Consider the following 13163-nt stretch of genomic DNA (forward strand, 5'->3'; position numbering starts at 1 on the left):
TCACCTTTTCAAGTATGATCAGAAATGTAAGCTCTTCCCTAATTTTTTTTTTTTTTAGAAGACAGAAAATGAGGGCTAAACCTACTAAGAAAATGGGTCTGTTTATGTGAAACCAATTTGGATCGAAGCTAGACAACTCTCAAAAGAGAAGGAAGAACATGTACAGATAATGGCAAAATGAAACAGACAATCTGCTCATTATTTGGTATTTTGAAGAGAAGGGAAAAATAAAGTCACAGAAGTTCACTTTCAGCTGTATGACTTCCTACACATGAAAAATAACACAGACAAGCCCAGGCCCTTACTGAATAGTAAGGAAATCCCAAAGACTTCACCAGATGAAACCATACAGGACCCAGAACCAGCAAACACACGTTCTTTACTTTATTCTTGGTTTCCTGTGTACTTGTTCATCGCTGCACCTAATTTTAGAAGGGTAATGTTGCAGTATATGCCACAGCACATGCCACAGTTGAGAGGGCCATGATGCAGAGAGCATCACTATACAACATCAAATGGCTTCAACCCAAAGAGAGTACCACCATACCTCATCAGAAGGCTTCAGGCATCTCCTCATACAGAGCAACATCAGGCCACCTCAGCAGGCTGCAAGCATCTGCTCCCCCTGTTCCTCAGCCCAACCTTTCATAGCCTCCTGTTCATGCACTGCACCTGTGTGCCCTCTGCTCCCTTGGGTGATTGGTCAGTGCACACCTGGGCACTCCCTGGCTCCTTACCTTCAGTGCTGCTCACCTGCTTGTCACAGCTGTAGCCCATTGGGGATGAGGCTCCAGCCCCACTCCCAGTTACCACAGACTGTGTGCCTACAGGGTAACACACCTTTTTATGCCTTTCCTTTTTTACCATCAGCAGCATAGTCTCTTGTGCGAGAACATCATCTATTGATACAAAACCAGATGAGGATATTCTAGTAGTTTAGAGTCCAGCTGACTTAGAAAACACCAAGATCAAAACTCTGAAGAGCACCTTAAGAATACTAGGAAAAGAGAATATACGTAATTATAACAAGCAAAAGCATTTTTGCTATACTGAAATAGATTCAAGCTGCAAATGTTTATTACTTCTACTACTAAAATCAGAAAATCATGGAACTGGAATTCTGTAAGGAACTGACCATCAACTTGAAAGCACCAAGGTTCCCTCTGCTAGAACAGGGGGCACAGCTTCCTTGTCCCCTCCAAATTCCAGCCAAAGCCCATGCCTTCACACACAGGCAATTTGCCTGAAATTTCCCTGTAACTATACAAGGAAATTGATACACACCTTCACTGGCATTAGATGGTGACCAGATCAGAATTACAAAGACTACTAAAGTAAGAATTTGGATAAATCTCCAATAACATTTATGACTGAGATGAAGAGGGGAAGACAACTACTGCTCTGACTGGGCTGAAGCCACTTAAATAATTTCTAATTTCAAAACTACTTTAAGGAAGTTTGATTTAGTCTTGACTCCTCCATATCATACATTGAAACTGCCCTCACTCTGTCCAGTGCAAGAAGCAAAAAGGGACAAATGCGATATTTTGTTTAAAAGGCTCAAAGGGAAGCAAGCCCTAGACAAGGAACACATTTCCTGTTAACTCTGCTCAGAGATGAAGCTGACCCAATGATTTCCACTGGAATGGGTATTTCAGTAGGCCTGACACACAGAAGAGAAGTGCACTGCTACCTCCTCATACAGCAGTTCAGATGGAATAGAACAAAACATAGATCTAAAAGCAGCACTTTAATTATAAACTCCATCCCCAATATGAGCCAGGAGAATGCATCACAGTTTGATGCTTTTTCAGGTTTAGTTTTTTTGTAGCACAAGTGACATTCAAGTGCACCTCTCCGCAATTAAAAATTGCCTCAGAAGCATCTAAAGATTTCTCCAAGAAGCTTGCTCTTCAGAAACTACTTAGTAGATATCCAACAACCTCCACAAAAAACAGCCCAGAAAGTAAAAAATTGCAATTATTTTTGGGATGTCTGAAAACAGAGATGGAAAGGCATTCCCTGCATTCATGGACAGGCACCACGCATGTCCTGATTCGCAAGGATATTCCACAGCTCAGCTCTGAAGCATAACCCCTTCCCTTATGGGTTGAACCCACAGAAAAAATGGTATGAAATTTTCCTCCTTCCATTTTATGAGCAAAATTCTCCCAAATGTGCTTCTACTCCTTAACAAAGCACATCAAGGACCAACCTGGTCCTGCAGTAAATTTTCACACAACTTTCAACAGCCACAAGTAACAATCATGTAAAGACCTTTATTAGATAGCAGCACGTTATCAGAAATTGCCATATCGTCCTGTGCAATGGCTTATGTTTAAACTTAATGACTTCAGGCTGTGTTTACCTGCTGTGATTCCTCTGGGCCAGAAGCAGACCAGCCACAAACACGTTTAGGCTCTGGCACTGTTTATTCCTTCACTCCCGTGTTCTTTACAAATTCCCATAAAAACACAGATATAGTTAGGGGCGAGCGATCCCTAATCCCTGCCTCCCGAACACAAGCACTCCAGCTGGGAATTAACGAGCAATTGACAGAGCACCGCTAAGACTCCCTTTCCACAACAACAGCCCACACCATGTGTATATTTACCTACAATGTATCATAACAACCCATCCGCTGCTGCTGACAAGCTGCTGGAAACGCACATCAGAGGCAAGGCAGAAACAAGCTGTGCACAGCCTTGTAACAGTAACACTCCTCACCACTTCATCGCAGTGACTTGCTCTACAATAGTTGGATCAAAACCCACGGATTTTTTTTCTCATCATAATTTTCTTCTCATAAAAAAGTTTAATCTGACGTAAAAGTAATGTTTTCCTCATTCACTCACAGTCAGATAGGCCCTCATGCTCGTGTTTAAATGTAATGGGAACACAGAATTCAGTGCAGCTGTAAATGTTTCAAATAAAATCTGTAATGGAAACTTATTATTGACTATCCTCCCAGAAAAAAAAGTTTACAAAATGCTTCTGACTCAAATTATTTATATTAAAAATGAAGAGACTGCATTATATTAGATTTTAGTTGGTGAACATCTTGTCTTGAAATGATCTACAGCAACCTCTGACTTCTGTGCACTCAGTTCATGAAACATATAACACAGAAAAAAAATCAGGCATCAGGGGAAAAAATTCCAACCCAGACAGTAATAATTAAAATAGTATTTAAAAATCTTTTAAAATACTGAGCTGTTTTTATCATTTCCTAATGCTTAGCACATGAACACAAGAAACAGGGAGGAGACACCATAAACATCAGATTAAAATATACCCACCCCTAGCTGAAAGCTTTTTGGTGTTGATAATTTTGGCAGCATACTCTTGTCCTGTGGTGATTTTCATACACCTCCTCACGATGGAGAACGCCCCTCTGGAAACCAAAACCAGGCAAAGTGTCAGTCCAACTGAAACACTCCACTGCCATTACCAGCTAACGGGCAGCACGGAGGGGTGTGATGTCGGCAGAAATTAAAAAAAAAAAAAGATTTAAAAGAAAAAGGGATTTTCTGTTTTTCTGACAGGGACAGTCAGCATTGATTTTATTCAGCTGAACAGTGAACTCCGCGGGGTAGAAGCCGTGCGGCCAATCCCGCTAGCTGGGGCAGAGGGCGGGCGGGTTTTCACTGTGTCCATGCCGGCACACCGCGGGGGGACACAGCGCGGCGGTGGCCGTGTCCCCCTCAGCGGTGACACCCGGGGGGCGACACCCAACATGGCGCTCAGGGTTGCGCCTCCCGCCCCACCGCTGGGGGGCGCCCGCCGCGCTCCGACACCCCTCACAAACCGAGAGCCTCACCCCGCGACAACCTAAGAGCTAAAAATAACAATAAAAAATAAATAACAATACATAGCGGCACAGGGGGTTAAGGGCAGCTCCCCGCCACCCGCCCAGAGCCCCTCGCCGCCCCGGGGTCGTATGGCTAGAGCCCGAGCGCTCCCGCGGGGCTCTCGGCAGCGGTGAGGGGGCCCCGGGCGCGGCTCCTCCCAGGGCTCACACACCGACCCCCGCAGCCCCCGGTGCCTTCACCCTCCGTTCTGTCCTTACTTTCCGAGCTCCTCGAAGAGCTGGTACTCGTCGGTGAAGCGTGTGCAGGTGGTCGAGGCCATCATGAGGACGGGCGGCCGCCGGTGACTCCGGCGGCCGTGGACGGCGAGGCGGGGACGGCGGAGGGGCTGCGAGGCGAGGCGAGGCGAGGTGAGGCGAGGCTCCGCGCCGGCTTCTTCTCCTCCTCTTCCCCGCCACCGCCTCCTCTGGTGACGGCGTTGCCTCCGCGCCCTCCTCCGGTCTTCCCTCTCCCCTCCCCTCACCCTTTAGGGAAGCAAACAAACAAATATTTAAATAAATAAGTAAGCAAATAAATAAATAAATAAATAAATGCGTATCCTGCTCGCTCCCTCGCGCTCGCCACGGAAAACTAGCGGCAAAAGGGAAAGCAAAACCGGGGCGGGGGGCGCGGCGCTCCCTCCCCTCCCGCTCTCCCGCGCCTCAGCTCGTCCGCCGGTGCCGTGCCTCCCCCTAGCGACCCCGGCCCGCGACTCCCTGCCGTCGGGGACGGCGCGACATCCGTGGGAGACTCACAGGGGCGATCGGAGCACGGGAAGAACCTGCGCTCCGTCCGCCGAAGAGCGAGCACCGACCTTTTCCCGGGCGCTGCCCCGGGACGGCGGCGGGAGGCGCCCTGAGCGAAGCGGATGCACCTGCGCGCGCCCCCTCACCCCCGCCCCGCTCCTCAGTGGCCGCCTGTGACGTCACGCCTCGCCCGAGCGCGAGGGAGGGCGCGCGGCGGGAAGAGCGTGCGGGTGCGCTCGCGGGCAAGGGGCCGTGACGTCGCAGGGGCCCCCGCCGCGTGCGGGGAGGGAGCGGGAAGAGAAAGGGGCGAACCCCACCGGGCACCTCGTGACGTCACAGCATCTCCGGCCGCGCGCGGGGAGGGGAGGGGGACACACACACCCCGGGCACCTTGTGACGTCACGGCCTCCCCGGCCGCGTGCGGGGGGGGCACACGCGCACCGCGCGTGCGCCGGGTCGCGACCGTCACCAGGGCGGCGGGGCAGCTGCGCCCGCCCGGCAAGGGACCCGCGGGAGGGACCGCGCACACCCGGCCCCGGGACCTCAGCCGGGACTCACCCCGCGGGAGGGCACCGCCAGGACGTGGAATAACGCCGTGCGTGCTGCGCACAGCGCCGGGAAGCGCTGGGGACACGTGTGAAATGTCACAGCAAACAGCTGTCTCGGTCTCTTCCACAGAACTACAGAATGTCTTGAGTTGGAAGGGACACACAAGGATTATCAAAGTCCAACTCCTGGCCCTGCACAGGACCACCTCCAAAATCCCACCCTGTGCCCGACAGCGTTGTCCAAATGCTCGTTGAGCCCTGGCAACCTCGGGGCCGTGACCACTTGAACGTGGAATGGGGCCACCCAAAGGGCATTTCATCCTTTTTGACCAACCTGAATTGCTTTTGTTCCTTTCTGATCAACTAAGTGGCGGTGAGCCACGCGAAGAGCTCAATCCACACCTGCACAGAGCACAAGCAGCAGCTTGGTTACAAGCAGAGCTCCACTACAAAAGGCAGCCTGGAGCATCTCCACCCGCATTTTGCTAAGTGAGAAGACAAGACGCACCAAACACACCCACAAAGGGCTTTACATTAAACCTCTGGAGTTTCCAGAATCGTCATCCAGAGCTGTGGCCTCCTAGGAAGAGTTAAAACCTGCCAACCTTTCCCAAAAGGAACATGAATGTACGGCAGGAATGACAGAGCCTACACAAAAGGTAGTTTTCCTCCAGGTGAGGCAGCTGTGCCTTGTACAAACACGCTGAATTCGTGAATAACGGCAGCAGCAGAGGGACTTAGGAACTCACGAGCAAGTACAAAGCATTTACTCCGTCAGTTCCTCTCCAGGGAACCACTCCGTGCAGCAGTGCCAGTACAGAGAGACTGCAGGATGTTTCCATTTAGACCAGCAAGAATGGATCTGTTCCCACCTCCGTGAAGGGAATGCACATTACAAGCACTCCGAACAGCAGCATATTTCCAAATCCCCTCAAACAAAAAAGTAACGTGGAAGTTGTGCATCCCTTGGTATCAGATCTGCATAAGGAACGCAATCAGCAGTGTCGAACCCCTAGGGTGGGTTGATCATTGCATTTAAGGGGAGTTTTCTGCCAGGTTCCTTATCCAGATGTACACAGACATAAGAAAATGAAACATATTCCCCTGGCACTACATCACTTTTTCCCTAATGGTATATTCTAGGAAGAAGCATTTGGACCAAGTATCTGCTATTGCCGTGCCATACAGTTATTCTTTCATTTTAAAAATATTCAGAAGAAAATATTTAAATTCAATTTCAATTCACTTTCTTGTTGATGTTTTTGTGGGTTTTTTTAAAAGTCATTATAAGGATGAGTGATCCAAACTGAGATTTTCTTTTTAAAAACTTTTTTTTTTGTTTCACATTTCCCAATCTGAAAAAGACAAGAAGTGGCCAAGGAATTCCTAGAGAAATATCAAGCATGAATTTTATCACAGGACGTAAGTAAAGAAAGTATTTGTTTACAAGATTGGTATCACAGGACTAGATAAATTTCTGTAAGAGAAACACTAGGGAAGTGATGAGTAGCTTGGAAACGCTTCAGCTGGCAGGGTTTTTTTCTCCTTACAACAATCATGTCTTAATTGTAGTTCCCTCTTGAGCTGAAGAAAACCTTAATTTGTAGCTGCCGTTTAAACATTTGGTACATTCCCCAAATTCCTCCTGAGCAGACCAAAGCAGGCAGGATGGCAGCCAAGGATCTGGTCCATGAGGTGAAATTCTAAATGCTGGATAGAGCTTCAGATTTCCATTAAGGCCACAGAAACAATTTATCTGTTGTTGAAGAACGTCAGATCTCAACAATGAACCAAACAAAATGCTTCAAAGCCATCCCAGGGCACATTTTTCTTCTCCAAAGGGTTTTCAGGAGAGCAGTTCAAGCCTGTAAGAAACTGAAGCTGTTCACTTAAAATTCCTGAAGTTTAACAAACTGTTACAGCTGAGTGGAATGAAATATATATTCAACTTTATAGTGAAACATTTATTGTGGCAAAGGAAATTGTATTTATTTTAAGAGTTTGCTATTCCGTGAGGTCTTTGCTTTGTATGGCTTTCCTTTTAGACAGCCAAAGCGATGTTGTCCTTTTATTTCTAACCTTGCAAATACAGATTTTCAATTTTCTTATATTTTGCAGGAGTCAAGAGAGCTTCCAAGAGGTCATTTGTGTGTACTGCTCATCATGAGGGCTGTCAGGAATAATGTATGTTTCATTTGTGAACAAGTGCGACAGCCACTTACAGTAGAGGCCTAGGCAGGAAGTGCCCAGAACACCTGAGTAATCTGGGGTTTAGATAAATGCTCACTTTATGAGCAGATGGTCTTTAACAGAAATCTTGGTCCTCCCCAGGGCTGCAAGTATTCCTGGGGCAAAGCACTTGGGGAAACTAATGGACAACACGAGCAGTCAGAGGTACATCACCGCAGTAAAGCAATGAAAAGATCAAAAATGTACATGGAAACCAGGAAATATGTAAGGACAGGGTAAAAAAGAGAATCAACTGGGAGAAATCACACAGAAAATACATGGGTTTGCAATTCATGGCAACAGCTGGAACTGGAGGCACAGATTTAGGTCAGTGTGGAATTCTTTGCTGCACCACATGTTGCACCTCTCTTATTTTCTCACTGGAGCTGCTGGACTTTGATAAATAAAGCTTCTGGAGGGCAGAAGGACCGGTGACATCATGCCAGAGACTCACTCCCTCCTTTCCAAGTGATCAGGGTGGCCTAAAGCCTGTCCCAACGCCTGCTGCTGGAGCAGCTCCCTCACCACCAGCTCCTGACCAGTGCTGACTCCAGAAGCTGGTGCCAGTCCTGGACTTGCCTGGCCTCTGGTGGATTGTGGAGATCCACGGTGGAGCTGCTGCACCTGCCCCAGGGTTTGTTTCTCCCCCTGGAGAAGCTCTCTCGCTGCCGCTGTCCCACCACGTGTGTGTCAGCGCTCGCAGAAGTAGATCCTTGAAGGTTCCCCAAAGGAAAGGAATTATTTATCCATGACTGACACTCCTGGCAAGCACCTTGCTGCCCGAGCAGGGCAGTGTGTGTGCTCTCTCTGCCTCTGCTGCTGGAGCACTCTTAGGTGGGATTAATTTCCTCCTCAGTGAACCAGAAAGATGTTGGCAGAATAAATGATTTGATAGCTCAGTGATTCTGTCACGCTCTTGCTATGCAGGAGACCAAAGGTTCTCTCTGGCCTAAAAAAGCATCACTCCTGACAGGCTGGGAGGCACTGCTGGCCACTTAACTCCTGCCTCTGGAAGCACCATAGGGGGAAAGAAATGAAAAATTAATGCCTTATTTTTTATCTTTCAGTGCGGGGCAAGGACAAAAACACAGGCTTGAGCAAAACAGATGTTTTCATTTGTTTGCACTGGAAAGAAACAAGGAATGCTCTGATAGGATTTAAGTTTCATCTCAGAATTTTAAAGAATACATTCTTCTTCTCTCTTTTATTTGAAGTATTCTTAATTAAGAATACGCCTTTAAAATAATGCTTTTGAAGAGAGTGATTTCTTTTTAATGCACTTGTCCTGGTTATTTTGAGCTGAGTAATTTTTAATGAATTCTTAGCAAACAAAATATTCCATTGTTTACACAGTTCTTTTTACAAGCAATTAGAATTAGTAACACTCCATGAATAAGACCTATTGCCACTGGCTTTCATGACATGGATTTGAAATACAAACATTACTTAAAAAATGGTATTTCAAGCTGTGAATTATATGTTTCCTGGGGCTTGGAGCAACCTGGTCTATGGAAGGTGTCCCCGCCCGTGGCAGGAGTTTGGAATGAGATGAGTTTTGAGATCCCTTCCAACCCAAACTATTCTGTGATTCCATGATTCTATGATTTCTGGAAGTCTGAGCACCAGTCTTGAACCCTGTGTGACTGGCTGACTCAGAAAGGATGAATGGTTCCCCTTCCAGAGCTCCCAGGGGTCTGTTACTTCTGGTTCAGTGGTGATAACTCTGGGAAATATGTGCATTTCTCTGGCCTGGTAGGACTCATTTCAATATTACCTTGCCATATAAACCCAAGAGAAAGATATGCATGTGGAAAAGCTGCCTGTGACAGCCTCAGTATCATCAAGGTGAGGAACTAAGTGTGATCTTGGCTCACAAAGTCCACAGAGGCTGCCAGGTCTGTAAGGGAAGCAGGAAACACAGGAGCCCACACTGGCATGCCAGCACGGAAATTGTGCCGAGTCTTCCTTCTGAATGCTTTTGGTGAGTGCTTTGTAAACATTTCCAGCCATTTCCTAAAAAAATGGGAGAGGTGACTCTAAGTAATTTGCTCTACCACACGTTTTAGATTTGGAGCATCCTTTCAATGAAGGAAGCTGAAGAAGGAAATTAATAACAACACCTCCTGCTTCCCATCCACAGGCATTCCCAGCACGGGAGATGAAAAGGCTTTCCATGATGAAAAGGCTTTCCATGATGAAAAGGGGAAGGAGCAGTAACAGAGTTAACCAGAACTGTTAAAGAGTCAGGCTGGAATCTTATGGGGAAAATAAGTCAGTGCTGAGATTTTAGAAGTAGGGGGAACATGGTCAGGGGGGTGAGAAAAGGGAATTATTTTAATGACAAAAGTTTGGACAGACTGAACTGAAGACAAAAGATTTGGTCAGAAAAGGGGAAGATCTTAAAGAACCCAGTGCATATGAGACACTGTTGACTGGAAAGAAGCTGAGTTTTAAGAAAAACACAGTTGTTAGATTGTGGAGATTTTAAACCTAAGTAGAAGAGAAATGCAGCAGCTGGTTTCATGACCCAGACAGCAGGGAGTGCTCATGCCAAGAATAAAACAGACATGAGAAGAAGGATGTGCACAACTTCGAAACCATGTCCCTAATCACCATACCTACTTGTCTTTTAAATTTCTACAGGGATAGTGACTCCAACACTTCCCTGGGTAACCTGTGCCAGGGATGGACAATCTTTTCCATGAAAAATTTTTCCTAATATTCAACTTAAACCTCCTTTGGTGCAACTTGAAGCCGTTTCTTGTTGTCCTATCTCTTGTTCCCCCTGCTTTCATGGTGCCAAGGGCCGCTGTAATGAACTCTACCATTCTCAGTTTATCAAGCAAATTCAAGAGGATCCCATCAGTTCTCTGCCTACATCCTCCCCAGACACACTGGAAAGTGCAAAGTGTTTGCTTCTGGCTTATATTTGGGTCAGCTGAGTGAAATAAACAGCATCTCCTCCAGCTGACAGAAGCTCCTTTTGCATCCTGATTTCCATCTAGAACTTTTTTTGATTCTGAATTATGGGGAGGTCTTTCCATTTATTAAAAAGAAAAAAAAACACCTCGTAGAATCAGAAGAAACAAAAATAGGGTATGTCCTGGATAATATCCCTGTAGAGAAGGAGCTTTTCTGTTTCTCCATTAGAGAACCATTTGCTAGAGATCAATTAAAGTGTGGTTGGGACACGAAATATCAATCCATCAGGAAATGGTAACATATATTAGTAGACAACAGACACACCTTAGTTACGTGCACTCACCAACAAGAAGGCTTGGGTTGCCTTATCTTGGGAAAAACAAGGATCAGCAGGATACACAGGGAATTGCAGTAGATGCACCATCACTGCAGGTAGGCAATGCAAAAGATGCAAAAAACACTATCACAGAGGAAAAAAAAATTATCAGACACAGGAAAATATTATTCCCATACTGAAATTTAATTTAAAAGACATTTTAAAATATTTTAAGGGTTTTAAAATGTAAACAACAGTTAAAGATTTATACGAGGTTTAAAGTGTTTTAGAAGATTTGAAGTATTGCAAAGGCACACATTTATACCAGTATAAATTCAGAATAACTGAGAATTAAGCAATCATAGGACTGTGGATTAATTTTGAACTCTGTCCTCCAGCGAGATGGGTGACCAAGTTTGTATTCTATGGGATCCCTTCAGCACCACCACAACAGAAATATGGAACTGTTACCACTCTGGGGAGCTGCTCAGTGCCTCCTCCTGCTCCCACACGTGAGGCTATAGAAGAGCAGTAACAACACAAACAAGCTGTACTACCAGTGAAAACATGCGCTGAGGAGAAAACTCCTTTCAACTCATGTGTAGGAGTAGGGAAGCTTGCTGATGTTATTTTAGGAGAAGATCCTTCTATTATTTGCCACATGGTAATTCCAAAATATCCTAATGAAGTAAATAGTGTCTATATGTATTTCCGCACATTGATATTTATATACACACATACATAAAATGGATAAGAGATCTTGATAATTAACTGGATACATGTGGGAGCCATCTGGACCACCTGATTTCCAGTCTTTTTCCTTAACACTTGCTGAACCCTAAATTATCACAGCTTTTTAGGCATGCTGGCTGCAATTACTGTGGTGCTGGGACATTGTGCATCCAGCCTCTGTGAGCCCTTTGGCTGCCTCCTCTGGGCACTTCAGTAATGGAGGAACTACTGGAATAAAACCTTCCTAATCCACCAGGCTGGATAAATCAGGGGGTTTATCATCACCTAGACAATGTAAAGTGGCAAGCAGTGGAAAATAACTCTGCAGAGCTGAGTGTAGTATCTGTGCCCAATTTCCTGAAATGTAAGGTAACTCAGCTGGAGGCAAATTCCACGTGCTTCTCTGCACAAAGGCGAGGATGTATGTTTGTAAACAGACAGATGAAGTGTTCTTTGCATGTTTGTGGGCTCCTTCTGGAGTGACAGCCTTGATCTCCCCCAGCACCTAAAGATCATGGATAACACTGATCAAACAACAACCGCTGGCACAGTGTTGATTTTCACTTCACAGGAATTTTCATTTCTATGTATATTATGACACGCATACAACTACAAACCTCTGTAGGGATCCTTCTTGCACGCTCTGAATGCTGCTGTGTTTGGTGTATCCAGAGGAGAAGCACCTCACAAGCAGGGGACAGTAGCTGGCTTTCACCAGGAGAAGCAGCTCCCAGGGCTGTAAATTGCATCAGCAATGGCCAGCCTTCAGAGTGACTAGAAACAGAGACACTCTGAAGGGCCACCCTGGATAAAAGCTTCCCTCCTAATGCACTGCAATCTTCTCTCCTTTACAGCAGTGAACAAAATGTCATCCCCACCTGTTTCTCTCCCTTTTTTTAATAAGTTACTTTAAAAATGTCAAACTGTATAGGTTTATCTACTGTCATTTAAAAGAGTAGAGATTCGTGCCTCATCCTAGTGCATGATTTGTACCACTGTGTCACACAGATATTTTCTGGCCTTTCTTTCTCCTTAAAATATGTTCTATCTGTGCTCACTCAAAGCACAACTTTTTTAAATTAAAGAAATAGTTTCTGAGACTTCACAAGTTGCAGAAACAGGTCACTTGGAGGATTTTTGTCAGTATTTGCAGGGCAGGTATTAGAGAAAGTTACTTTGAAGTATCCCTTTGAATAGCAGATCTGTGGAATGATTCGCTTCCAGCTCACTTCTGCTGGAATTCAGAGAAACAAATTGATTTTTTCCCCCCCTTTTTAATTCTATTGTGTTTTGAAACATTGGTAATTATTCAGCCTTTATTTCATGTCACGCACTGCTAACCCTGGATTTGTTTGGGGGTTTTACTGTTGATTTTAGCAAACAGAAGGTGTCAAACCCAAACTAGGTTTCATAACAAGGCCATTACATAACTGCACAATTAGCAGCTCGTTCAGTGCTATTAATAGCAGCTCCACATCCAACCCGCTCTGTGTAGTGCTACAATAACTGGCAAGAGGAGGCTTCTCATTAGTTATTCATTCTCAGAGGAGAATAAATGAACTTGATGGAAATTTATGAGATGCAGAGTAACGTGCTGTTTATTAGCTGCCACACTGCTGCCTCTTCCACTGCTCTCTGCTCTTCCTGACTCCCAGGAAATGTTCAGCCCCAAGAACCATCCCTTCAAGCCTGTGTGGATATCCTGTGTGCATCCCAGACAGCGACACAGCTCCCACCAAGGTGGGCTCAAAGCCAGGAACCCCTTGGAGTCTTTTTCTTTGGCACAGTGCCTGTAATTTGGTGTTACCTTTCATTGACTGAC

General features: G+C 45.8%; 1 protein-coding gene and 1 long non-coding RNA gene across 33 annotated transcripts in view; both read right to left on the reverse strand.

The window, feature by feature from the left end:
• CAMK2D (calcium/calmodulin dependent protein kinase II delta) overlaps positions 1 to 4393 on the reverse strand; it is a 120343-nt gene extending 115950 nt beyond the window's left edge. For 4 of the 32 annotated variants that reach the window (XM_068188354.1, XM_068188349.1, XM_068188340.1 and 1 more), the window contains exons 1-2: positions 4070 to 4377; positions 3300 to 3394 (exon numbers count right to left, since the gene is read on the reverse strand). In XM_068188354.1, coding sequence (XP_068044455.1) covers positions 3300 to 3394; positions 4070 to 4134 — 160 coding nt within the window. In that variant the 5' untranslated portion in view covers positions 4135 to 4377. Of the gene's footprint in view, positions 1 to 3299; positions 3395 to 4069 lie in introns of all 32 variants that reach the window. The other 28 variants (XM_068188356.1, XM_068188344.1, XM_068188338.1 and 25 more) reach the window with 19 other exon arrangements.
• A 4180-nt stretch (positions 4394 to 8573) lies between these two features.
• Positions 8574 to 11346, reverse strand: LOC137472856 (uncharacterized). The gene is made up of 2 exons (XR_010998442.1): positions 10637 to 11346; positions 8574 to 9384 (listed from the first exon to the last, which is right to left on the reverse strand). It is a non-coding gene; the product is annotated as an uncharacterized lncRNA (long non-coding RNA).
• Between the last annotated feature and the right edge of the window lie 1817 nt (positions 11347 to 13163).

This window comes from Anomalospiza imberbis, chromosome 4 (genome assembly GCF_031753505.1).
Source record: "Anomalospiza imberbis isolate Cuckoo-Finch-1a 21T00152 chromosome 4, ASM3175350v1, whole genome shotgun sequence".
Lineage (NCBI taxonomy): Eukaryota > Metazoa > Chordata > Aves > Passeriformes > Viduidae > Anomalospiza > Anomalospiza imberbis.